This window comes from Misgurnus anguillicaudatus, chromosome 25, assembly GCF_027580225.2.
Source record: "Misgurnus anguillicaudatus chromosome 25, ASM2758022v2, whole genome shotgun sequence".
In the NCBI taxonomy this organism is placed as follows: Eukaryota; Metazoa; Chordata; class Actinopteri; order Cypriniformes; family Cobitidae; genus Misgurnus; species Misgurnus anguillicaudatus.
Genome location: NC_073361.2, coordinates 33,073,201 through 33,097,376, shown reverse-complemented (window position 1 = coordinate 33,097,376; position 24,176 = coordinate 33,073,201). Strand labels below are relative to the sequence as shown.

The 24,176-nt window shown below is 38.4% G+C and overlaps 1 protein-coding gene across 2 annotated transcripts in view; it reads right to left on the bottom strand.

Moving 5' to 3' along the window:
• The window catches only part of sspo (SCO-spondin), a 91,038-nt gene extending 68,709 nt beyond the window's left edge, over window positions 1–22,329 (bottom strand). The window contains exons 1-29 of one of the 2 annotated variants that reach the window (XM_073864044.1): window positions 22,266–22,329; window positions 21,863–22,072; window positions 20,947–21,029; window positions 20,152–20,322; window positions 19,746–19,966; window positions 16,961–17,063; window positions 16,159–16,317; window positions 15,844–15,929; window positions 15,590–15,718; window positions 15,358–15,514; window positions 13,926–14,166; window positions 13,597–13,738; window positions 13,369–13,495; window positions 11,732–11,904; window positions 11,370–11,588; window positions 11,118–11,283; window positions 10,721–10,970; window positions 7,395–7,578; window positions 7,174–7,268; window positions 6,809–7,065; window positions 5,787–5,921; window positions 4,991–5,193; window positions 4,387–4,514; window positions 4,042–4,151; window positions 3,819–3,968; window positions 1,651–1,744; window positions 1,060–1,469; window positions 641–877; window positions 323–553 (exon numbers count right to left, since the gene is read on the bottom strand). In XM_073864044.1, coding sequence (XP_073720145.1) covers window positions 323–553; window positions 641–877; window positions 1,060–1,469; window positions 1,651–1,744; window positions 3,819–3,968; window positions 4,042–4,151; window positions 4,387–4,514; window positions 4,991–5,193; window positions 5,787–5,921; window positions 6,809–7,065; window positions 7,174–7,268; window positions 7,395–7,578; window positions 10,721–10,970; window positions 11,118–11,283; window positions 11,370–11,588; window positions 11,732–11,904; window positions 13,369–13,495; window positions 13,597–13,738; window positions 13,926–14,166; window positions 15,358–15,514; window positions 15,590–15,718; window positions 15,844–15,929; window positions 16,159–16,317; window positions 16,961–17,063; window positions 19,746–19,966; window positions 20,152–20,322; window positions 20,947–21,029; window positions 21,863–22,072; window positions 22,266–22,327 — 4,933 coding nt within the window. In that variant the 5' untranslated portion in view covers window positions 22,328–22,329. The remainder of the gene's footprint in view (window positions 1–322; window positions 554–640; window positions 878–1,059; window positions 1,470–1,650; window positions 1,745–3,818; window positions 3,969–4,041; window positions 4,152–4,386; window positions 4,515–4,990; window positions 5,194–5,786; window positions 5,922–6,808; window positions 7,066–7,173; window positions 7,269–7,394; window positions 7,579–10,720; window positions 10,971–11,117; window positions 11,284–11,369; window positions 11,589–11,731; window positions 11,905–13,368; window positions 13,496–13,596; window positions 13,739–13,925; window positions 14,167–15,357; window positions 15,515–15,589; window positions 15,719–15,843; window positions 15,930–16,158; window positions 16,318–16,960; window positions 17,064–19,745; window positions 19,967–20,151; window positions 20,323–20,946; window positions 21,030–21,862; window positions 22,073–22,265) is intronic. The other variant, XM_073864045.1, reaches the window with a different exon arrangement.
• Between the last annotated feature and the right edge of the window lie 1,847 nt (window positions 22,330–24,176).

Below are 24,176 nucleotides of genomic sequence, written 5' to 3'. Positions count from 1 at the left end.
TTGACTGTGATGATAGAGGGCCTGTCTGATATAAACATCCTCTTAGAGACTGTGGGAGACATGAGAATAATTGAGACATCTGGCTAATGACTTCCACTGATATAAACAAGTTTGAATACAGGCAAGGCAGATGTGTTCATTTATCCTGCAGAAGATCTGTTACTGTACATCAGAGATAGAAGAAACCAGATCCTGCGTCAGGTTTGGGTCTTAAATGATCTGAGACCTCCACAGCACATCCTGAATAAATCTTCAACCTTCCCAAACACTCAAAGATCAACCACAATGCTCAATAGCTTGAAAGAACGTGTATGTCCCATACCGCAGTTGTCCACGCTCTCGTCTGAAGCATCTTTGCAGTTTGGCGTCCCATCGCACAGCTGCTGGTGTTGGATACACTGGTCTCCAGTATGACAGAGAAACTGGTCAGGTTGGCACGTGCGGGAACAGTGCTTCTCATCAGTCCCGTCCAGACAGTCCGTCTCACCGTCACAGCGCCAGGCCAGCGGGACGCACTGACCGCTCGTACATCCGAATTCATACTGACTGCACCCTGATATCAAGACACAGAACCGAGACGTTATCAGCCCTTATCTCATCTGAAAAGAACTCATGAGAGTCCAATATCAATGTGTTGTACCTTTAACAGGACAGATGAGCTCATCGATGCCGGATGGACAGTCTCTATGGCCATCACAGACTCGGTCTGCAGGTACACACTGATCATTGGGACATTGAAACTCTCCAAGTGAACACACACAACCTCTCTCATCACTATAATCTCCACAGTCATCGTGACCATCACAGCGATGAAGATAGAGGACACAGCGACCCAACGAACAGCGAAACTCATCCTGTCTACACAGCACGCCGCAGTCTGTAACATCAATACAACATGAATTAAGATCTGGTAAGGATTTCAGGTGGTATGCACATGTGTGCCAGAGTCCTGCTTGCGGGCAGGTCCCCCGTTTGATTTAAAGGGTGGAATAATATTAACATGTCATTTCTGTGAACTACTCCTATATCACCAGCTATTCTGACTGCAAACAAACATACCATGCTCATCAGAATCGTCTGCAAATCCACAATCCAGCTTCCCATCACAGATTTTCCTCGCTGGTAAACAGCGGCCGTTGGCACAACTGAACTCTCCGGCTGGGCAGGCAGGTACAGGTGATCCCGGGGCACAGAAGTCCTCGTCCGATTGGTCGGCACAATCGGGGTGTCCGTTACATCTGAGCTCCAGGGGTAAGCAAGGGCCTGCGGAACAGCGGAAGTGACCCGGAGCACACGTGGACGGACAGATCTCATCAGAGCCATCACCGCAGTCGTCTTCGTTATCACAGAGCCAGAGAGCCGGAATACAACGCTGAGATCCACCTGAGCACAGGAACTCAGAGTCCTTGCAGGGCGACGGAGGAGAACATGGAGAACCAACGCAATGCCACCTCCCATCAAAGCATGAGCTACAAAACACAACAAACTATGAGTGCAAGTACCCAACCGAATGATTATTGTTGTGTTATTAAGGGTGATATAAACATGGAAGTTTAAACATGCAATCAAAGCAACTTCAGGTGGACACCAGCATGAACAGGTTGTGTGACATACCCAAAAATCAGGAACCAAACTCTCATCCAAACTCACCAGTTCTGACAGTGTTGAACAACAGTCGCTCCCGCAGGAAACAAAGACCCGTCCCACTCGCACGGACACTGAGCCTCAGGGATACAAGAATCACCTGCAGATAGAGACTAAAATCACTAACACAATAACTTTAAGCAATTGACTCTACGCGGCTATAATGGCAAGACGAGTAATGTCTTTAGTAAGGCATGTATAAGTTATTTTAATTTAAGTGATTTTGTGCTTGAAACAAGCAAAAAAATCTGCTAATGGGGTAAGCAAAAAATCTTGAACATTTTTTTTAAACACTAAATTCATGAAAAATTCTAGAAAAATTTGCTTACCCCATTGGCAGATTTTTTGTTTGTTTTAAGCACAGATTCACTTATATTGTACATTTTTTTTGTCTAAACCCATATGGCAAAAAATATATTTTCAAATATAATTTTAAATATATTTAAAAACATACAAAAATGGCCAAAAAATATGTGCTGAAATATATTTTAAATATGTATACAAAAAAAATATTTTTCACCAATATATTTTTTGGCCATTTTTTGAAATATATTTTAAAAATAACACTGCAAAAAATTATGTTTTTGCTTAGTATTTTTGTCCTGTTTTCAGTAAAAATATAAAAAAATTCTTAAATCAATATGCATTTTCTCAATGAGCAAAATGACCTAAGAAAACAAATCTAGTTTAGACGAAAAATATAAAATTTAAGTGAATTTGTGCTTAAAACAAACAAAAATATCTGCCAATGGGGTAAAAAAAATCTCAAAATAAGTTTACTTTTTTCTTAAACACCTAATTCAAGAAAAATCTTCTCACCCCATTGGCAGATATTTTTGCTTGCACAAATTTGCTTAAATTTTATATTTTTTTGTCTAAAAACTAGAATAATTTTCGTAGGTACATTTGCATGTATTTGTTCATACACTGCGAAAAATTATTTTCATGATCTTAATATTTTTGTCTGGTTTTCAGCAAAAATATCAAAAAAATCTTAAATTAAGATGCTTTTTCTTGACAAGCAAAACGACTCAAGAAAAAAAAGTCTAGTTTATAGACCAAACATATAAAATTTAAGTGATTTTGTGCATAAAACAAGCAAAAAAAAAAAAAAAAATCTGCCAATGGGGAAAGCAGAAAACATTTTAATTAAAATGTAAAATTTAAATTTAGGTTCAAGAAAAATGTTATGAAAAACGGGTAACACTTTATTTTATGGTGTCTTTGTTAAACATGTTACATGTAATTATTATAGTAATAACAGTTAGGGTTAGGGTTATGCATAATTACATGCAACTAATCCTAAACCAAACCCTAACCCCAACCCTACAGTAAGTATGTTGTTGATGATTATTACTTAGTACTTAAATATATAATTGCAATGTAACAGTGACGCCTTAAAATAAAGTGTAACCAAAAAAATGTCTAAAAACTAAACTTATTTTCTTGGGTTAGGGTTAGTCAGTATTGGGGTCGTTTTGCTCATCAAGAAAAAGAATTTAATTTAATTTAAGAATTTAATCTTAATTTAAGAATTTTTAGATATTTTTACTGAAAACAAGACAAAAATAGAATTTGTTTTCTTGAAAATCATTTTTTTGCAGTGTATGTATTTCTGAAATACATTTTGAAATATATGTTGAATTTTCAAATGCAAAAATATATTTAATTAAGCTTTAATTTCTACAAAATGTATTTAGCATAACATACTTTTGGCCAAAGAATTTCTTTCTTTTTTTGCTGTATGGGAAAACTACTCTATTACTAAACTAAACTACTATACTTGCTTATCAAAAAAATGCATCTTGATTTAAAAAAATTAGATATTTGTACTGAAAACAAGACAAAAATACTAAGTAATTTTTTGTTGTCATTTTTTTGCAGTGTAGACCATTAAAAATGTATTTCAAGGGATAGTTCACTGAAAAATTTTAATTCTGTTAAATTCTCGCCCTCATGTTTTAAACCTGTATACACTTCTTTGTTCGACTTAACACAAACATGTTTGTAACCAAACAGATCAGGGTCACCATTCACTAGTATTATTTTTCCTTGAATAGTGCCCCAGATCTGCTTGATTACAAACATTTTTCAAAATACCTTCTTTTATGTTCAGCAAAACAGCATCTACTATCCTTTAAATGAAGTTAAATATACACATACACCAAACTTACCGTGCCGTACGGTGCCGTGAGGACAGAAGCAGCCCTCTACACATGAGAGCGCATTACAGAGAGTTTGAGGGTTTGGAGGAGAACTGGGACATGAAGGAGAACAGGCAGGACCACAGGCCTCATACACCAATCCATTCTCACACTGAAGAGCTGAAAAGAGACAATATTTCACACCAAATAATACAAACCTAACAAATTAAATGTTAAGAACAGAGAGACTTACGACAGAGTCCCTGTGACCTCCAGCGTATATAAACTCCTCTGCGGTTACACTCCTCAGCATACGCAGAGATCGCTGTACACAGACATTCACAGTCTCCTCCTGAATCACAGCTGAAAAACACAAAATAAACAACTCTTACAAACACTTGACTTTTGTGCTTTTTAAACTCAATGTTGACAACAATGAACAAACTGCTGCTTGTGAGAATATCTAGAAATTGCAAATACAAAACATAAAGCATATATGCACAATACTTCATCTTCAATATGTAGATATCAACATAGTAAATTATAAACATATATCTTGATAAAACTTTGATTGAGAAAAAGAGAAGGTGTTTCTTACCCACAGGCATCAAAAACACACCAGTCGTAGTAGATCTGGAACGGCACCTCTGCGTGACACGGGCTAAAGATCTCCTGACCAATCACGGCACATTTTTTCTTCGCCCATGTTACCCTGTGAGGGTTGATCTACAGGGTTAAACAAATGATATTTAAAAATGTCAGTATAATAGCTAGAAATGCAGTAATGCACTAGTAAAAGTTATTCTGCTTTAATACAGTATGCAATTACAGCATTTCTGAGGTTACTGTATTTTTTAAATCAACTTATTGGAAAGATTAAAGTTACTGTAGTTACTTCACTGCAAAAAATGACTTTCTTACTTTGTATTTTTGTCTTGTTTTCTGTACAAATATCTAAAAATTCTTAAAACAGGAAATATTTTAAATGAGCAAAATGACCTAAGAAAAAGTGTAGTGCTTGGACAAAAATTGTGCTTAAATCAGAAAAATAATCTGCCAAAGGGGTAAGACATTTTCTTGAAATTTTCTTGAATTGTCTAAGAAAAAAATACACTTACTTTTTTTTTTGCAGTGTATCATCGCTAGTTTTAGACTCTAGTTAAGATGTTGTACTTATGATATAGGCTAAGAAGGGTGCTTACAATGCAGGGGTCCCGGAGGTCCTGGTCCGTGACATCAGGACAGGAAGGACTGACTTTCCAGGAGTTTCCAAACAGTTCTGGAGTTGACTCCATGATGCCTTGTCTCGTAGTGAAGTCATTTTCTGCATCACCATCAAAGTTTCCACATAATCCTCCAACTCGGCTACGCAAATGTGGCATCAGTCGCACATAGAGGCGCATACCTGAAATGTGTTTTATTTTTATAATTCCAATTAACAAATAGCTTTAAAGTCATATTTACCAAATAAATGAAAGGCATGGAACATTTAAAAACAAGATAATATATCAAACTGTGTAGATGAGCTTGTTAACTCTTTAACTCTTTTTAAAAAGTTGCCAGTCAGAGATAGCATTTTTTATAATTTTCACAAAAGTTTAATGCCTTCCAGAAAATGTTCTTCCTAAACATACAATATGTCAAATGAAAGAACAGACCCTCTGCTTTCAAACAAACAAAAACAAATTTCATTCTATTTTCATTTGTTCTCTTTTATCACCTCTCAAATATAGGTAGGTTTCTTAAAAAATAAAAAAAATTTAGCAAAAAGCTGAGATAATTGCATTTTTGTGAAGGACTTTTGATAGAGATCAGATTCAAAATGATTATAAAACATACACAGCGTTTTTACTGTTTTTGGATGATGGGATGCTTCAGTAAGTGAGTGTAAGTGTGCCACCTACTGGATAAGAGCGGAAATATGGATTGCCGTAAACAATCATAATTGGCATTGACGAGATAATTCGTCAATGGCAGGGAAAGAGTTAATGTACGTACCTCCATCCCAAAGCAGAGTGACTCCGAGTCGAGAGGTGAGAGACACAAACATCCCGATCCGCTCCAGAACCAATCCACTGCCAGAATATGACTTCGGAAGAGTCACTGGAATACCATTTACAGTCACAGCTTTACCTGAGACAACAGGACAAGTAAACACAAGAATCAAAACAAAATATTGCACATCATTTATGTTTTACATGAACATTAGAGTCTGATTGAAAGAAAGTAAGGCTTGACAATGATTTGTCTCTTGCTGGGTTTCCATCCAAACGTGAAGCTAATCTTTTCAAAATTCGCAAAAAAAAGAAAAACAAACAAATGCAAATTAGGTGCTTTTCCATCAAGTTGTTTGAGTGAATGACAGTGGTATTGGAAACCAACAGTAAAAAACGCATGCTTAGAAATGGAGATAGGACTGCATTTAGTTACGATTGGGCAAGTTATAAATTTACTAGCAGTGCCGCCTGTAATTCTCAAACTGAATTCTGTGCCCAAAAGAAGGAATGCAGAATTTTTTATGCAGGCACGAGCAGCAAGGGCATTGCAATGACGTCAAGCCCCATACAGTATATAGGAAAGACAATGACAGCGGAAACAGCTAGACGATCAGTCACATGGGTTTAATGTTCACTATGTCAGAATTGCATTTCATCTCCCGTTATTCGCATCGTATTTGCTTAAGTCAAAAAACACCTCAAGCGAGCGTTAGAATAAGTTTGGCGCTTCCATTATTCGTGTGTTATGCTATACTTTAAAATGCCCATAAAATCAGTCTGATGGAAACCCTGTTTCTGTCACATTTATGGTGCATTGAATTTAAAAATATGATAAAACTTGCATTCCAACATGATCCAATATGTTATGCAACACCTGTCCTTATATCTGATTAGACATTATGCTTTTTTCCTTTTTTATGAGTAAAATAAATGATGCAAAATATACTTTTAAACTATACTTCAATTAATGTGTTGCCACATTAATGTTTTAAATGGCTTGTGTGAGAATTAAATGTGTTTTACCTCTGAGCAGGTGAATGGCCGTGTTGCCGACAGTTAGCGTGACAGATTTCGTGCAGGTGACCCCTGTGCTCCCGCAGGGAACGTTCTCAGCAGTCACGCTGAACAGACCGTTCGTCTCTTGGGCCAGCACATACTCACAGTCGCCCAGGAAAGAGAAGTAACGCCCGTCAAAACTGATGTAATGAGGATCACCCGTGGCCACGCAGGTACCCGCACATAACAGCTGACCGCAGTGCCAACGCTGATCTCGACAGACGCTGTGAGAGACATTCACAGAAAAACATTAACTTATTTCTGATAGATTAAAAATGCTAAATCAATACTTTTTTATTATAGACATTGAATCCAAAATGCTGTTAAATCACCATGTGTTGCAGTCTTTAGAGATGGTGTCATTGGTGAAATACAGTTTGCCGTTATGGTGACACGGACATTCATCAGGCGTCACACATTTATCATCCTGTCAACACAAAACCACAGATAAAACAACATGAAAGACTCACAGAACATATGATTGGTCTGTTATGCTGTGTGAGCCAATCAAATAATGTTTAGCATTGCATGCGCTGATTGACAGATGACGTACCAGCAGCACGGTCCCTTCAGGGCAGACGCAGCCGTGGATGGGTTCGGTGCAGACATCTAGAGGAGAGTTTGGACTGGACCATGTTCTCAAACATGAGTGAGGAGAGAAGATGAGAGACCCTGGACATTGACTGACCTCAGGACAGGTTAGATCTGTGCAGGTCCACACGCCACGTGCACACACGCTACACAACCAAAGAGAGATAGAGAGTTTTGGGTAGTTGCTAAGAGGTTGCATTTTGCATTGTTCTAGATCATTCTTAGCATGCTGCTGTACAGTTACCAAGATGTTCCTGTTTATTGCCAGGTCAATGTTATTATATGCTTACAACCTTTTCCTCAGATACTAAAGTCTTATGTGTTACTGAATGATGTGAGTGTAAATATGACAAGTTTATGGATGGAGGATAACTGCTGTCTTGTGCAATGGCAAACATCACCACAGATGAAGCAATCTATGTTTCATAATACTTCGGATCCAAATTCCACTAAACAAAATAAAATAAACTCCAATAAACTCTATAAAAACACATGTGTGTGTGCTAATAGTTCACAGATGTTTGTCCGGCTGGTGTGAGGTGCAAGACATGCAATGAAATCCACCTATCCCGAGAAAGCAGCTCACGGGTCATAGAGTGACTTCATCAGATATCTCACGCCGCCTTAAACTTCAGACACGATGGCACGTGTGAAACACACAACCCATGATCACGTACATTATGTGCAAACCTACACCTTCATTTCCAGACATGGAGATCAGAATAATATCAAACAAGGTCTGTATAAGAAGCTCCAAAGCTTTTTAATCGTAGACTCTGTCCATGGCAAAAAATGATACTTTTGGAGCTTTGTGTGCCAACAATTCTTCTGATGTGATGTATTTAGTCAAGCAAAAGCTAGTGAGGAGGACTGCACATCCAAAAAAAACAAAAAACCGTTAGGGTACAGGTGCTGGGCAACAAATAATCAAAAAAAAAAAAAAAAAAAAAGAGAGAGGCCTGCACACTGATAAACTGCTTCAATAAATTTAATGGTGCAACGTTTCGATCATCAGGTCTTCATCAGAAACGTTGCACCATTACATTTGTTGGAGCAGTTTATTAGTGTGTAAGCTGCTTCTGATGTATTTAGTCAAGCACCCATTGCTTTATCATCCAGACATGAAAATCACAAATTCCCAGTTATTTCCAGCTAATCCATGATAAATGATTTTACAACTTCACAAATGTATTGTACGTGTAGGCAAAGTTTTAGGTTGATACAGATGTAGAAAGAATAGTAAGAGCGATGCATTTTTTTCAAAGAAAAAGTGAAACATGATTATGCAATTTTCAATGTACTGTTTTATTATAATGAAAAAACAACTGCTCAAAACTAAAAACACACGGCTGCAAATCATTTTGACAGGAACAGTTTAAAGGCGGAGTCCACGATGTTTGAAAAACGCGTTGGAAAAGGAGACGGGCCGACTTCCAAAACACACTTATAGCCAATCAAATCAAATCAAATGCCGGGTTGCGTATGTGTGGGGCGGGTCTATCAACAGAAGGTCCAGATTCTATAGAGACAGAGCGCAGCGCGCCACAACCTGAAAACCACGCCCACCGGTGGGGAAAGCAATCCAACAGTCTCCATTGACTTTGTATTGCAAAAGGCCGCCTCCTTGTCATTTCTGGCTTATAACAAAAAACTGAATAATGCCTAAAAGCTGCTTTGTGACAATATGTACAGCTAACAAGCCAAAGAACCCAGAAATAAGTTTTTATACGCAGTTTTACTAATAGGAGTACTATGAAAAGTTGCCTGTTTCCATTTCTGTGTCTAAACGCTCGTTTTTTGAAGTCGACAGCTTATAAAAACGTATTTATTAATTTTTTTGGCGTGTTAGATGTACACCTTTTCACACAGCAGCTTTTAGGTATTATTCTGTTTTTAAGTTTAATCTGTAAATACGTTTTTATAAGCTGTCGACCCCAAAACACGAGCGTTTAAAGACACAAAAATGGATACAGGCAACTTTTCATAGTACTTCTATTAGTAGAAGTACTTGTTCCCTTACATATGTAACCCAATATATTTTCTTTGCGGAAGGTCTGCATTCATCAAAAATGAGCAAATAAAATATTTCAAATCAATATTTAATGCTTCTTACCTTACTCATGAGGTAAATAGTCGTGTAATAAGCGGCAGCAGGTTGTTATTGCAGAAATAAGCACCGACAGTGTGATCAGGACGCAACATGCAGCGGAACCTTCGTGTGCAGACCTATTTATTTCTGCTACCCGTTGCTTATTGTATTGCATATTTTATTATTTAACAAGTTTTCATATAAGCACTTTTCTGTAATATCATGCAGCCCTACTATAGAAGGTAGCACGATGTGGACCTTAAGCAACCAAACAAGCCAGAACAGTCTGGCAACCACTCCATATTATATGTGACCCTGGTCATAAGAGTCAATTTTTTTAATATATTCAAATTTATTAAAAAAAGATGAATAAATAAGCTTTCTATTGATGTTTGGTTTGTTAGGATAGTACAACATTTGGCCGAGATACAACTATTTGAAAATCTGTAATCTGAGGGTGCAAAAATCCAAATATTGAGAAAATTGTCCTTAAAGTTATCCAAATGAAGTCCTTAGCAACACATATTACTCATGATATCGTGAAATTTACAAAATATCTTCATGGAACATGAGCTGTACTTAATATCCTAATGATTTTTGGCATAAGAGAAAAATCAATAATTTGGACCCATACAATGTATTGGTGGCTATTGCTACAAATTGTGGGACTTACGACTGGTTTTGTGGTCACATATAAGAACATGCTAAAAACTATACAGAATATCCCATCGCAATGTCCTGCTGAGTATTGCAAGAGCAATGAATATTACATTAGTAGGCAAATATAAGAAACGCCTGTAGTATGACTCGATCTGTTCCCTTTTGTTAGTCTGTGATTTATCAAAGATTTACCTTTGGCACACATAAATGCATTTGAGTACAAAGAACATTTTCTCCTTTGATGATAGGTCACCAAAGTGCAGATGATAAAAATCAATCTGAAGCACCATAAAGTCTCATAAAGTAGAAAGCTTATCACAACACCACCATAAATCCCATTAAACCACTGACACTATCGACACAATTATTCTTGTTTTATCTTCCTACGTGACTAAAGAAAAAATAAATATATTTCACGTCTACTGACAGCTTTGATTGTGAAGACCAAATAATAGAATATATACAAATTCTGCATGAATACTTTTGACTGAGATTTAACCCCTACAGCTTCATATCACTACTATGAATGAGATACCCACCAGCTGTTGCAGTTCTTCTGTATGGTAGTTCCTGCAGGGTGGAGTTTGTCTCCATGCATGCATGGACACATGTCAACGGGAACACATTGACCCTCACTGTCTTGTGCCAGTCCGTCCGGGCATTGACACCCTGGCACACAGTTCCTGCCATCCTCATCCTCACAGCTCCAACCTCGCCACAGATCAGAACAAGAAGCTCCGCATGGATGCCCACATTCCTTATATACCTGTCCACCTGAACACTGCACCGCTGGCACGAGAGAAGTCATTCAGAGTCAAAACAGCACTTCTTTGGGTGTTAAAACTTTGCTACATTTAATGCAATTTCAGCAAACCATAGCATATAACAAGATAAATAAATGAAATAGTGAATAGATGAGATAACACTGTGACTTACGGCAGAAGGTGCGATTTCTCCAGCTCACCGGCGCCCCCTCCTGGGCACACTGACGGGCGTAGGCAGTGAGGACAGTGCACTGGCAGGACTTCAGGGGGCCGCAGCTGCACACCTCACTTAAACACAGACGCAGGTACGACTCTCTGTCCACCACATCATGACATGGCTGCAAAACAGAGGACACGTCGTTGTAAAGGTGCACTAGAGGGACATAGAGTTTTTTTATGAAATACATAATCACAGCACGCTAACCTGAAACACCGAGCTCTGGATAACAGAGCAAACGCTCTCTGCGTACTGTCTGCGCTGAGTATACGTCCCACAGGGGTCAGAGGTCATGGCTGAGGTTACAGGGCATGACCCTATGCTGAACTTGTCGGCAAAAGAGGGAACGCTGTTTTCTACATCACCTTCAGGTGTGGTGAAGTCATCATGTTGACTCCAGGTCAGAGTGCCACATAACCCTCGAACCTGCCGCCGCAATTAAACATTATTATGCACAATATGTATACAAACTACACAAATGCCTATTTCAATTAATCAAAGAATTACCAGTGAACAGACTTAAACAGAAAAGTCGTTTTACATTTCTACTGTAGCAGTCTTAATGGTACCTTATGAGCAAAGCCAGGTTGTAGGGTGATGAAGAGCAGAGGACCATCCAGATACCACATCAATTGAGCTCCAAATGCCTGAACTACTAGAAAACTAGAGGAAGCTTTTCTGACCATCAGATCACCTGTTATGACTGGCAACATCTCCCTCTGACCATTCACCATCACCGAACCTGAAACCACAAGAGCTCATGGTCAGTGAGACAGAGAGAAAGAGACAGAGAGGGAAAGGATGGAAAGACAAAGATGATGGAGATATATGTAATGCAATTTTTAAATATGATGGTTTGAGGGATAAAGAAAATGAGGAAAGACGTGGCTGGATGCGTGCCGATAAAGCAGTGGGTGGACATGAAGGGATGGGTGGACTGATAAAAGAAGAATGGATGTAGATAAAGAGATGAACGAAAGCATGAATGGCTGGCTGGAGATAAAGGGATAGATGATAAAGGAGTGAATGGATAACACAGGATAGATGGGGATATAGAAGTGAAAAGATAAAAGGATAGATGGATGGATAGAGATGAAGTGATTCATTAAATGATGGATGGAGATGAAGGGATTAATAAAATGATAGATGGATGGAGATGAAGGGATGGTTGAATGGAGATGAAGGGATTACTAAAATGATGGATGGAGATAAAGTGATGGATGGATGGATGGATGGATGGAGATGAAGGGATGAGTGGACTGATGGATGGATATTAAAAGATGAATGGATGAAGATCAAGGGATGGTTGGATGGATAGATAGATGTAGATGAAGACATGGTTGGACGGATGGATAAATGGTTGGATGGAGATCAAGGGATTCATTAAATGATGGATGGAGATGAAGGGATGTTAGATGGTTAGATAGATGGAGATGAAGGAATGGTTGGATGGATGAATGAATGGAAGGATGGAGATTAAGGGATGGTTGGATGGGGATGGAGGGATGGTTGGGGGGAGATGAAGGGATTAATAAAATAATGGATAGGGATGAAGGGATGGTTAGATAGATGGAGATGAATGCATGGTTGGACAGATGGATGAATAGAGGGATGGGTATGAAGGGATGGTTGGGTTGAGATGAAGGGATGGTTGGTTGGTTGGTTGGATGGATGGATAAAAGAATGGAAGGATGGATTGAGATGAAGGGATGGATGATTAGATAGATTGAGGTTAAGGCATGGTTGGTTGGATGAATGAAAAGAGGGATGGGGATGAAGGAATGGGGATGGTTGGATGGAGGGATGGTTATATGGAGATGAAAGGATCATTGGATGGAGATGAAGGAATGGTTGGACGGATGGATGGATGGAAGGATGGTTGGATGCAGATGAAGGGATGGATGAATAGAGATGAAGGGATGATTGGATGGAGATGAAGGGATGGTTGGACGGAGATGAATGGATCATAGGATGGAGATGAAGGGCTCATTGGATAGAAATAAAGGCGTAGATGGCTGGATGGATGGAGATGAAGGGATGATTGGACAGATGGATGGATGAATTGAGATGAAGGGATAGTTGGATGAAGATGAAGGGATGTATGGAGATAAAGGGATGGTTGGACGGATGAATGGATGGATAGAGGGATGGTTGGTTGGATGAATGGATGAATAGAGATGAAGGGATATTTGGACAGATGGATGACCTGCGTCTGTAATGATCACTGTTGTGTGAAGCACAGTGATGCTCAGTTCTCTCAGACATCCATCAGCTCCTCCACCAGCACATGAGCCTCCACTGATGGTCACAGTGAGCTTCTTATCTACAAAATCCTACAAACCTCACAACATCATTAAACAACATCACACACAACATTCAAACAATAAACACTTGAGATGAAACACAACACAATGATGATAAAAGTGTTCATCACCTCTACAGCTGTAAAGCGACAGTCGCCGCCCTGCAGGCCGTATCTCTTCTGATCAAATGTTGTGATGTGCATTCCACCAGTCACAGTACACTGAGCTTCACACCGCTCTCCAGAACATTCCCACTGACCCGCTCGACATACGCTAACAAATAAACACCCAAAATATAAAAGCCACAGAAAATGTGAGTGTAGGGTTGTGTGAACTGCTATTATGCTTCGTAGTTGTAGTTTGACAGCCACACTCTTCTCTAAACATTCATTTCAGATGAACCATCCTCTGTGATATCAAAACCAATCGTGTCTATTTCCCTTTCCGATGCTCAACCCACCAGGTGTTACATTTCTGTGTAATCGTGCCTCCTGTGCCGTACGTGTGGCGTCTGTAGAAACACGGACAGTCGTCTCGTCTCAGGCACTGACCGGCGTGAAGATAGAGACCCTGAGGACACTCGCAGCCCCCAACACACTCATCTCTGCATTGTCCTGATGCAGGCGGGAGAGGAGACGAGCAGCTGGGGGGACATGACGTCACACAGTCAGAAAACACCTGACCGCTGGGACACACACGCTCTGCGGATAGAGACCACAGTTACGGGTCATCATGGTGGAAGATCTTTAAAAAACTCATATGGCCATAATAGCATATTAAATGAAGTATGCAAACGTGCCTGTTTTTCCTTAGTTTAGTTTCTTTGTGAACCATAAAGTGTTCAAAGTATGTTAAAGATTATGGGGGTCACCTAGCTAAGCCCCACCCCCGTTAACCCCCCCTCCCGTCATTATAGGGTTGGCTATGTTTCCACAAAGTAAGATGTGATCCTGGATCAACATTTTTGTTGGTCCTTGGTCAACGTTTTAATCAACGAAACCCTTAATTACCTTTTAAACTCAAACTCTAACCCTTTTTATCCCTCAAATTAGTGTGAAATAATAGTTTGAGAAGGTTTTAAAAGCCTCAAACCCAATTTTAAATCTAAATCCGTCAATTCCTCCAGATAACAGCGCGAGGCGCACCGCACACTTGAGAGTTTATTTCAGACAGAAATATTTTGGATTTGTTTATTGCAAAATTGGGACAAATAATGGACAGTATAGCTTTGTGGTAGCGCAACACAAGCATTTTATATTCATGTGGTATTTTAATTTGAAGGACAAAAACAAGGACCCCCTTAATATTTTTTGCTTTATAGGTGGTCCATCAATGCTTATAGAAGGTCCGTGACCACTCCAGCAAGAGCAGGCCATCTACACCAGTCGTTATGACTGCAACAATGCAATGTGCAAGCGTAGCATAATGTTATCCTTATCATATCCTGGTGTAATGTACTTATCTTTATAGTTACTGTCTATATTGTGAATGCAAAACTTGCAGTATATAACAGAGCACTCAACCTGACCTTTTATTTTTTAAGTGTCACAATTTTCACTAAATATTCTCGAATAATAATTTACTGCTATAACAATTTAATGTTAAAGGCAGGGTGCACAATGTTTGAAAAACGCTTTGGAAAAAGGAGTCGGGCCGACTACCAAAACACACTTTTAGCCAATCAGCAGTAAGGGGCGTGTCTACTAACCGGCATCCTAGCCGGGGTTGCGTATGTGTGGGGAGGGTCTATCAAAAGAAGGTCCAGATTCTATTGGGGTAGGGGCGTGTAACCCTAACCCTAACCCTAACCTAACCCAGATATCAACATTGGCTTCCAAACATTGTGCACTCCGCCTTTAAAAAAGTCACTTTTCAGAACATAGGAATCGTACCGCAAAATCCTGCCCCCCTCCAGCTGATTACGATGTGTTGCTGCGCACACTCGCGCACGTAACCGGCTAAAGTATCGCAGACCGCCGCGTTCCTTTCGCTCGCACCCAGACTGCAGTACAGATAGAGGCATGTGTCTATGTAAGGACCAGGATCCACCTGCACAGACAGATGAGGTTAAAATATTCAGCTACATTTTATAACTGTAATAAACAAAAGGGTTTTATCGCATACCCGGTGATGACAGTGTAGGAACGGTGCTTCTTTCAGGCGATGACAGGCAGTCTCTGCATTACGACGTAGGGCGACATCAGTAGTAAGATCGCAGCTGTGACCCAATTCAGCAGCATCATTACAGATCTGCTGAAGAGAGATCAGACTGTATTTCCCAGAATGCTTTTCAGGAGCTTCGGCATAACAAAACAAAACAGAATCTCGCTTCCTCTATGCAATTCTTACTAAACCTAAAAAACCAAACTGTGATCTACCTGAGACTTCTGATCCTGAACGCGCCATGAGTTTCCAAAGCTGGCGGCGTATTGTGAAACACTTCCACTGCTGGTAGTGAAGTCATCTGTGAGTTACAAGAGAGTTTGCATGAAAAAATCTCTTCAATAAACATCTTCCATGCAATGCAATAAAAAAGAAAATATATTAAACTGCACTGTATTGAGCTAAGGACTGTGGGTAGTTATGATTATATATTTTGCTTATGTAAACATGAGGCTGTTTTATCTTGCAACTGTCCATACAGACTGTGATGTGTCAGTTTACAAAGTTTACTCGTTCTCTAATGTTCTCACCATCAGGGTTATTGTTATATACTCCACAGAGTCCCAGAGTGGCCGTCTGGTGTTCAGCGGTAACCGTCACATACACCGTGTTCTCCATGTCGAATTTCACCCGGACGCCCAAACCGCTCTCCACAAACACAAAATCGCCCAACCAGTGAACGCTGACTCCTTATGACATACGTGACAGGAAACACATTTCAGTGTGCACACTACACAAACACATACTGTACACTTGGGGGGATTGTTAGATACAAAGCGATTTTCCAGATCCTGTAAGCTCTCTACTGATCTGTTGAGATCATTATATAACATCCAAGAAACAGCTGAAAATCTTCTACAAGTATACATGCAGAACATTTATGTTACATTGAGACATTTGGCACACACTTTTATCCAAAGCAACTTACAGAGCATTCAACCATACAGGTTGAGGAACATTTGAAGAGCTCAAATACAAAACCTGCTAAGTGTGTATGACCATGATGGTATTAAGCGAATTTGACGCACAAGTATTTAATAAATATGCCCAGCAGGCATTTCAATGTTGATTCAACATCAAGGACGAGTTTAAAACAATGTTAAATTACCTTTTGATTTTGCAAATTGAATGAACGTTAAACAAACAACTGCCATTGTTTCAACCATGTTTCAACGTTAAAGGTCGTTCACATGCCTGTTGGGACGTATCGAGAGCATGTGTTTAGCAGCTTTTGCATCTGAACTCTTCATTTCATCTCCATATGAATAATAAATAGTGTTATGTATTTATAGCTGAAGTTAGTCGATAAATAAAGAACAATGCTGGTCATACCGTTTTGGAAAAGAGATTCACCCTGCGGGAGAACTAAACCATTAACCGTCATGTTGCCTTTATGGATGAAGACCACACCAAGACCCAACATCATCCTGAGAGTCTAAACATATCAAACACATGAGCAGAAGATGAACATCTCAATGCAACTTCAGCTGAGAGTTGCACAGCTCAAAAAAAACAATGATAAAATCATTAATATCAACTTTGATTCCAACATCTCTAATATTCATAGAGCTTTATGTCTTGATTATGTTAAAACACGTGGTCCCCAGCAAGCAAATTTGCATTTAATAAACGTGTAATGTTTGTAGAAACACAGCCCAGAGGCTAAAACAAATCAAAATTTGTGCTGTCAGTGAAAATTGTATAGACGCGTCCTGTCCAGGATTCCGGGTGCGTCTTCCGGAAGTTGTATTTGTCGACCACATACGTCATAGAGGATTATTATTATTATTACAGAAAGGCAACTGTTACATTTTAAGGTAAGAATTAAACTACGATTGTGTTTTTAACTGAATGGCATATGCGGTCAACAAATACGACTTCCGGAAGATGCACCGAAATCCTGGCCAGGATGCGTCTGGGAAGAATAGCACGTATGGTCACACTAGTCTAAGCACTGGCCAAAAATAATAATGACACACAAACACTTTGTGAGCACTGCTTACATGATGAAATATCAGACATCTCACAAGTTATTTTGGCAAAAACGACATGTAACCAAATTCAATTCATATGTTTTTTACGAGGTGGGTAATTGTACAATTTGCCCCTGTGACGTTGTGGTTATGGGCAAGGTTACGTTATTATTTTCTTTAATGATAATGAAATGTTTTTACGGTCGTACAAATTAGCTAACTCATAAAAAAATGCATACAAATTCTCATGAGATCAGGCTGCATACTGTAGGTCTATTGGGTCTATAGTTAAACAGAGAAAAACAGCTGTTGCTTGCTGCATCAAGATTAAAATTGGCAAGAAGTCAGGGTTTTTAATCAGACAGCCAGCAGACAATAAGGTTTAACAAGATTTGTTCTGTTGTTTATTTAATTTAGGAGACATAACACATAATAATAAGGCAATAAACCTGTGGCTAGATATAAAAGTTGAGTTAGATGTAATTTAGTTTCTCTACATCCTTCTTTGAAAACAAAGTCTTGGGAAACCAGTCATACATTTCTACACCCAGATTATGATATTTACCTCAATATCTGGGGTCATAAAAGTGAACGTCTGTTAACTCACAATAACTTTGGAACAAAACTAAGACATCCGATGAAGAATGGTTTGGCTGTTTCAAAGTCAATGTAACATTTTACTGTAAATGTTTCCCATCTGTCACAGCTGGGAAATCTCATTCACATATGCTCATATTAAAACATGACTTAAAGAGAGATGAAATTTAGTGCAGTAAGGGACTTTAAGCAGTGCTCGAATTGAACCAGGTCTTATGGGGGGTACCCACCATGCAACATGACATAGCAAAAATATATATAAAAAATAATGTTCCGGCATCACTTTTTAAAGAACAACACAGATGCAGATGTCATCAGTTAATGTACACTATACTTTGATCCATGGCTGCAGGATCGGAAAAAAAAAAGAAATATTTGCCGAATGACAGAGCGGAGCCGAAGACCACTGACGTTTTCATATGAGATTTAAATAGGATTTAAAAGCGACCACGAATTTGTGTACAAATTGTGGAATAAATCAGATTTTTTTAGGTGGACTGGGCAGAAATTTTAAAAGGACCTAGTGATGCCACTGCCAATAATTATGAAATTATTAAAGAAAAAGTAAACCTAAATGCATCCAATTTATGTTGGTAATGTGGTATTTTACTCTATTTTATTTAAGTTAAAATGAAAGGCAGGATAAACATTCGTTAAATGATTCATCATAAAATTTTAAAGGCACAAACCTCACACAAAGAATTAACAAAAAAGGATTTTTGATAACTAAACCTAAAAAAACCCAAATGTGATCCTGCCTGGGAAGTCCCGGCTAAGTTCAGCAATCTTATTTAATTTTAAGATTTAGCGTGTCAAAGTATTTAAGATAAACTGACAAATGACATATAATTTGTGATTGTTGGTGTAAATGATAAAAACTAAACTTTATGTACAATTCTTTAAACGTTAATTTATAACAAGAAAAATACGGTTATTGATGATTTTATAGACACTACGCGTTATTATTTTGCACAGAAAAACCTGCTTGATTACTTTGACTTTGATCATCTATTTGAGTTTGTCAGCATTTTCTGTACTAAAATAAAAATATCTGAGCGACTCCCCTATGTATAATTTTGACATCTTATAGGGGGTCCCTATAATGCCTTATGGGGGGTCCTGGATCCCCCCAGACCCCCTTAATTCCAGCACTCACTTTAAGATGTTTAACTCAGTGGTTCTCAAACTGGGGGCCCTGAGATGGGGCCCCAGTTTTATGACATTTTATAAAATACATTCATTTAAATTCTGTGTAATGAAACCTCAGAAATATAAGGCAACTAACCAACAGCAATACATTGTATAATTTAATATGTTTTGTTTAATTAAAATTATACATTTTAGAATGTTTAATGTCATACATTTTCTTCTGGGGGGCCACGAAGGGATGGATTGTACCCAAGGGGGGCCGCATGCAGATAAAGTTTGAGAACCACTGGTTTAACTGATTGCTTTAATTCTTTTTGGAGCTTACTATACTGTATGGTCTTGTTGCATGATCATTCTGTTAAAACAAATATGAGAAAAAACTATTAGTGTGTATATACCTTACTGCAGTGACCTGAGCTGTCACATTCTGAACTTATATACACAGTCCACGTCCCATCCGTAGATGAAGCCAATAGATACGTGCAGGTGCCTTGGAAATGGAAGTGTTTCCTGTCAAAGGTGCGATAGTGAGATCCGCCCCAACTCATACAGGTGGCAGAGGCCTGAGGGTCCCGGACACCTCGGATGAGACCCCCACGAATAAGAGGAGAACTCATGTCTGAAGGAACAGAACGTTTAAATCAATGTGTCTGTTGCACATCTGATGCACAAAAAGTTTAGTACTTCTCATGGCCAATTCACACTAATCTAACAAACACCAACAAACTCATTCATTGTAAATTTAAATGTTGGTGTTGGTTGGATGTTGTAATAACTACACTCTTTGGTCACAGAAACATGTACCTGGTAAGAGTGTGTATGTGCAGGACAGGCAGGTATCATCAGACGCGTTCTTCCAGCTCAAACCCCACAGGTTACTACAACATTGCTCCAATGCCATGAGAGAAGTGTTGTGAACACCTGGAAACTCTTCACATGTCCATGTGGAGAAACACTGACCTCTGGCACCCACACCTGACACACACAGATCAGGAAAAACAACAGCTGTACGGTTCAAAAGATTGTCTGATATGTTTATAGTTTATGTGCTGAACGTGTGGTCATATTTGAATTATACGAGAAATTACTTTATACATCAAGGTGGCACTTGGTGTTGATTTTATTTAACGCATTGACATTTAGTGTAGCCATATTATATTAGAGTGACCATATGTGCCAGGTCAGGATTTCGGGTGCATCCTCCGCAAGTCATATTTGTCGACTGCATATGTCATTCCTTCTCACAGTTCAGTTAAAACCCTTACAAAATTTAAATATTTTTATTAAGACATACACATTTCATTCTTAACATGAAATGTAATGGTTGTTTTTTGGAAGTAGAACCTGGAATAATAATAAACCTTGATGATGTATGTGGTCAACAAATGCGACTTCTGGAGGACGCACACAAAATACTGTCCGGGACGTGCCTTTGAAAAATGGCACGTATGGTCACCCTACTATATCTACTATATTATCATCAGCAGACGACTCAGGGCCAGATCTGAATTGGAGATGCTGACTTCGGCTTGGATCCGGTGCGGATCTGGCTCAAAGTCGTCTGCTATCTGGGAAGAGAGCAATGCCAGGAGGTCTTACCCTGTGAACAGTGTGGCCCGGTCCAGCCTTCACAACACTGTCTTACTGTTCTGTTCACCATTTCCGTCTCAATCTCCGGGAGTCTGAAAAAAAAAACACATGGATCTAAACAATAGGAACTAATGAGATACATTTGTCAAATACTGCAAATTAATTTTTTACTATGAAAATGTTTTGTTAGATAACAACTATGTGATAACAAATAGATGAATCTCATGAAAACACTAACCAGTCTCACAAAGTTTTGTGATATAGTCACGTGTTTTTTTATTCTTTTTTCATGATATTATCACGAATTTCCGTGTTTTTTCGTGATCGTATAACGAATTCCTGTTTTCGTATGATTATCACGTATTGGTTAGCCTACTTAACTGCTTTTTCCTATTTTTAAACCATCGTCGCTTTATACATTGGTTTACTTTATAAATTTTTTATACTATTTATTGTTTTATATGTCGCCTGGCATTAGGGTTAGAGTTGGGTTTGGGTAGGGATGTCATTTTATGTAAATCTAAGCCTAAACCGAAGCGACAAAGGTAAGAAAATAAGACAAAACAGTTAAGTAACCAACACGTGATAATCACACGAAAACAGGGATTCGTTATATGATCATGAAAAAACACGGAAATTTGTGATAATATCACGAAAAAAGAATCAAAACTCCAGAGCGGATACGTTCGTAGTCGGCAGCTCCGGTGTATCTCAATTGCGGATTTGCCCTGGAGCCCATTGCCATTTATATGCATGTGTCGTTATAAATGTAAATTGCTGTATGTCATGTTTATACAGTAACAGATTTTTATTACATTATTAAATGTCGGGAATATGGCATGTTCTCGTAAAGTTTTATGAGATTTACAGTTAAATATTAAAGTCTTTAGTATAACACAATACAGTAAATGTTGTGTTTGCTCACTTGAATAAGTAACAAGATGCTTTGGGACCCTGACTTTTGTAATACATCGCAATGCCATCATCACCGCCATGCTCATGGCGCATTCGGTCCACATCCAATCTCCAACCTTGAGTGTTGTATTGATAAACCTCAGCACATTTAACCTCCAGCTGTAGACGTGGTGAGATGATCCTCTCCACCTTCTCTTCTAACGTCTGCTCACACCAATGCCTAAAGTAAATGTTCAACCAAAACTTGACCAGTTACAAGACTATAATGAACAATAACTAAACACAGAATGAAACTATAATGATAAATTTGAGTTTCTCATTTTAACATTAAGTGCTTTGCACAGGATGCCTGTTGTAAGCATGTCCAGTGTTTGCTAAAGAGTTCATGTAAAGGCCAACGAAACACATCTCACCCCATCACCATGACAAGACGAAGACCCAGAAGAAACACAAGCAGGATCTTCATTGTGTTCATGAAGAACTAAAGTTTCAGATTTAAAGTAGAGGAAATACAATTATTTTGTTATTGAGGTCAATCCAGTTGATTAAATAATAAATTAAATAATTAACTTTATCTAAACTATCTAAAAAATGCTGGTGGATGTAAAAAACATAATTGATAATGCCTTAACAAATCTCACATAAAGTATCAAGACACAAATCCTATGAAATAACGTCATGAAATACACCACAAGTGAATTAAGTTATATTACCTGAGTCTATCAGAAGCTATTAAACACAGCTGTGTCTGCTGTCTTAATATCCACACAAATTAATTCCACTGGTTTGTATGCTGTCTGTATAGTTCCATCTAAACCAGGTCCAAAAAGCAATACATCCTTCTTCTGATTAACTCTTATTCCAAGGTGTTGAAAACTTTTGTTAGTTGGGTTATGTGTTGGTCGGTTGTCTATAAATGGTGAGGGGCATCATGGCAACATGTGGAAGGTTTGTCATTGGTGGAAAGTCCGGTGGGTCACAGCTGTTGAAACATCCATTAGTTGACCGTTTGGTGACGTTAATACTTACCGGTACTCCATCTCAATGGAAGCGGGGTGGGAAATTTGTAGGAACCCCTGATGGAGAGCTGTTTGTGCAAGTCTAATCCTATAAAGACAGACTTTGGTGGAAGGATTTCAGAGGCGTTTATTTAATAAAGTCAGTCAATAGGTACGGGCCAGGGGGCATGTACGCCCGACCAGCATCAGCATCAGAAAGAGATGGGGGGGGGTCCAGACACAAACACAGCTGTCACCATCCAACACTTCCTGAGGTCTCAGATCTTCTTCAATCTACTGCAAGTGTTCAAGTGATCTTCATTGAAACACCAGTGAGGAAAACATACTGCCTTTAAACAAGTGACCTTAAGGTTTAAGTGTGTGTGTGTGGATTTTAAGTCCAAGATTTTAAGAAGTTAAATACTTTCCTGTTCACCAGGTTTGCATTAGCTGGTAGGTTAATTCCCTGAAGAGAGTAAACAGTGTGCAGTTTGTTTGGATGGTCTGACACGACAACAACTCAACCAACACTGCAAACATGATTTTCAAGAAAACAATTATTTTAATTTTTTTCTTGTTTTCAGTAAAAATATAAAAAATTCTTAAATTAAGATGCTTTTTCATGATGAGCAAAACGACCCAAGAAAATAAGTTTAGATTTTAGCCCAAAAATATCAAATTTAAGTGATTTTGTGCATAAAACAAAAAAAAATTGCCAATGGGGTAAGCAAAAATCTTTTTCTTAAACACTAAATTCAAGAAAAAAATCAAGAAAATTTTGTTTACCCCATTGGCAGTTTGTTTTGCTTGTTTTATGCACAAAATCACTTAAATTTTATATTTTTGGTCTAAAAACTAGACTTTTTTTCTTGGGTCGTTTTGCTCATCAAGAAAAAACATCTTAATTTAAGAATGTTTAGATATTTTTACTGAAAACAAGACAAAAATACTAAGATTTTTTTTCTTGAAAATCATTTTTTTTGCAGTGAATACATTTAAATTTAGGCATTTAGCAAGCACTTTTATCCAAAGCGACTTAAAAAAGCAATGAAAAATAGCAAAGAATTAACATGTGCCATACAAGTCACTTACAGTTTACAAAGTTTTCACCAATCATTAGAATACACCACCTGTATAGAGAAAGACTGAAGATTATCATTTTTACACAATGGCAAAGAAACCTGAGAAACCTGTTTAAAGCAACACTAAAGAGTTTTTGCTCTTTGCTCCCCCTACAGGTTAGAAGCGTAATTGTTCATTACCACTGTCGTAAATACTGCAGCATAGCTGGCTCTGATTGGATTGTAGGTCTGCTGTAAACTTCTT